The sequence below is a fragment of the Pyxicephalus adspersus genome, chromosome 6 (genome assembly GCF_032062135.1).
Source record: "Pyxicephalus adspersus chromosome 6, UCB_Pads_2.0, whole genome shotgun sequence".
NCBI classification, from domain to species: domain Eukaryota; kingdom Metazoa; phylum Chordata; class Amphibia; order Anura; family Pyxicephalidae; genus Pyxicephalus; species Pyxicephalus adspersus.
In genome coordinates this window covers 98,491,243-98,494,613 of record NC_092863.1, presented here as the reverse complement: position 1 = coordinate 98,494,613, position 3,371 = coordinate 98,491,243, and the positions used below count along the sequence as shown (strand labels likewise).

General features: G+C 35.7%; 1 protein-coding gene across 1 annotated transcript in view; it reads right to left on the bottom strand.

The window, feature by feature from the left end:
- Positions 1 to 3,052, bottom strand: part of LOC140334366 (granzyme A-like) — a 10,414-nt gene extending 7,362 nt beyond the window's left edge. Inside the window, exons 1-2 of the mRNA XM_072416701.1 lie at positions 2,978 to 3,052; positions 1,606 to 1,747 (exon numbers count right to left, since the gene is read on the bottom strand). Coding sequence (XP_072272802.1) covers positions 1,606 to 1,747; positions 2,978 to 3,029 — 194 coding nt within the window. The 5' untranslated portion in view covers positions 3,030 to 3,052. The remainder of the gene's footprint in view (positions 1 to 1,605; positions 1,748 to 2,977) is intronic.
- Positions 3,053 to 3,371: the final 319 nt, after the last annotated feature.

The following is a 3,371-nucleotide window of genomic DNA, read 5'->3' as shown; positions in this document are numbered from 1 at the left end:
GCCAAAGGAGGATATGAGACTACCGAGAGAGGAGGTGTACAGAGAAAAGAGAACCGGTCCAAGGACTGACCCTTGGGGAAATCTCTACAATAGAACCATTTTATATTTTGATCAGGAAAAAAATATGTCTTCGGAAGTGCAGGCATCTTGCTGTCCAACTACATCTAAGGCAAAGAGCATGTTAGACATCTCTAAAAATGCTTACCCAAACCTGACAACCCCTAGAGAATTTTTGGCCCCCTAGGGCTGAATGAGCAAGCATGCAGGAGTTCCATAATCCCAACCGGGCCAACAAAGAGACTGAATATTCAAACGAGAAAGAAAAGAGGGAAGAGAATGGCAGCTCCCATGACAAATAGAGACAGGTTAATGTATTTTTAAAAAATGTGATCAGGCAGGTAAGGTAATTTCATTTCGACCTGTCTCTTTTGAAATAAAAGACTTGATCGGCCGCAATTTTTACGAAAATCAGGTTTCTTTCTGCATTAAGGTTCCTCTCCCCCATGATTGGAGAAAAGACCAGGGACTAGACTGACAGGTTACAAAATTGGGCTCTTCAGGCAACTTTACCCCCCTCCACATTCATTCATTTTAATATTGCAAGACCAAGGATGATGCAGCAGTTGAATATTGCCCAGCAAATGGACATTTCTAAAAGGAGTGGATTGGCAAAAAAATTGTACAGGCTAATATTGCATGACTATTTTACTAAGCAAGGCTAACCCCAAATTTTTTAAAGACAAAAGGCGATGCAGAGCATTAGGGTTTAAAAATTGTGCACGTAAATTCTCTGATACCATGAAACCTAAGCCTGCATGGTTCACATTGAACTCATAGTAGTGGCAAGCCAGGATCTCATGCATACAGTTACATTTGCACCCATTTCTATGGGCAGGTAAATGTACAGATGTTGGCCTAAATATTAGGTGCCATTTGATTGTTTTTGGGTTTTTTTGCCCTGTATATGTATACCATGAACCCCAAGTCCAATGGAAAACCTACACACAAACTATCAGCAAAACTGGAATGAATTTTTTAAAAGTCCTTTGCTATTTGTTGGCTAATGGTTTCAATCCTGGACCAGCTCCGTTCCATGTTTGCTGGATCACCTAGGTTCACCTATAAAAGTCTATCCTCTGCAGTCTTTAATAAATCAAACCCAGTGATGTTAAGGATCTCTGGACATGCAAATCCTACTTTATTGATAATAGGCATTTACACAGCCAGAGAATCCATGGGAAGTGATCCATTGTGTTACCTGAACTTTACTCTCCTTTATACGTCATATTTTTTTGGTTAGGTTTATTACTTAATAAATGATAATTTTATAATAATTAACGTTTTTTTAAAAAGTTTTCATTAACATTCATTTCAAACCAAGGTTTTTCAGAATAGTGCAGAGGACTGATATTCATTGTCAGATTTTCCTGCTACCTGTGGCCCCGTTGGATTGGTATCCCAAAAACAACATGTTTCTAGGACAGAAAGTGAAATTGCTGACAGTTTTAGGGAGAACATTTTTAAACCAACAAAAAGAAGGACTGTCCTATAAAAAATTTGAAAGGGTTAGCTTTGGTATACATAGAGTGAATTTTGTTTTCTTACCATGTGCAGTGAGCTGCAGTTAATACCCAGTCATCTTTTATTAATGTTCCACCACATAGGGAACGTTTTGTTTTCAGAAGAGCCATATACGGTCTAGAATGAGGAATGGCTTCCCGACCTCCAATGATGTCACTGCCCTTAACTGTACAGTATTGAGAACATATGAACAAATAAAAATATAAAAAGACCTAAAAACATTTCAAATAAACCTGACTAGTTCAAAGCATTACTGATCATTTCTGGATAAACAATAAGATTCAGATATGTATTAGCATGTGAACATATCTTCGGATGTCAACATTTCCTGTGAAAGCAACGCTTACCCCAGCTCGCAATTTAGCAAACCACCTTTGTAGTCATTTGATGGGCAGCCCAACTTACCACCACAGGAGCTTAGGATGTGTTATAAAAGAATGAGGCAATGTTGCATTTAAATAGAATGTACAGGCTTGTTTTAATTATATTTTCTAGATTCATTATGTTCAGAACAATATATTTATCTATATATATATATATATATATATATATATATATATATATATATATATATATTAGAAAAATAAAAATAATATTAAATATAATAATAAATATTATTATGATTATGATAGTTTTCATACTTAAAAAGCCCATTATATACAGAGCTCAAAAGCTCAAGCTAAAATTATCGGTGTCACGTTATAATATTTTATAATAATTTCATAAAATTTATAATTTTCATTATATTCCTCTCGTACAAACTAGGCACTAGGACTTATCTTTAGCATGGTTTGCTGTATCCTTCTAATTCTAGTAATACAGTATTAGCTCTAATGATAATATACATTGCAGTGGCCCTGACAACTTCTTCAGAACAATGCCGTTGCTCAGACCTAAACCCAAACTGCTGCTAAATTTCTGCCTTACATAATCCAAAGAAGCCATATTATTATATTAGTGAATACTGTATGCCTCGAATGTGTGTTTTGCTATGTATTGTGCACGCTATCTATGACATAATAAAAATTAACACTTTTCTAGAGAGAAAAAAAAGAAAAATCATCCTCTATTTAAACAAACTTTGTTGCAGATTCCCTTCTATTTTTTTTCAGAATAAATAGCTGTTTGACCGTGTCCTGATTACTAAATAGAAGGGACTCCTTCTAGGGATTCCTTATATTCACTTGGTGTATGTTCCATGCGCTAATGGTGAAAGCTGCAGTGTATACATTCCTTTAGAAGTTATCAAACCTTAAGAGTTTCTCCCTAAAACTAAAATTACAAATGCAAATCTCACAAGGAAAAACAACTATTCTGTTTTATTAGAATTTATAGAAAAGAAAAAATAAAATATTTATTTACCTGCATTGAATTCTTTTGTATAGGACAAACTTACCTATAGGGAGCAGTGAGGAAGCTAAAAGCCATGCTGGGAGCCAGCTGAACATCTTGTTTTCAGTTGTATGAAAAGCCGAATGATTAGCTGGGGGCTTTGTTATAGTTTATATACTGTGGGCAGATGCTGGTTTGATTGTAGTTTCACTTTTACCTGTCACAGATTTAGGCAATGCAGACTGGCTCTATATGGCAGAAGTGACATGCAATGTGTTACGTTAATAATATTGCTGTAATCTAGGAAAAAAAAAGGATGCAGCTCTTCCCCTTTAATTGCTGATCTCATCAGCGATCATCAAGAATTAATGGGAGCACAGAACCTCCCGCATGAATGCAGATCTTACGCATGTGAGCAAGCAGTGAGATGGACAATTTTTTCTCAATCTACATCACCC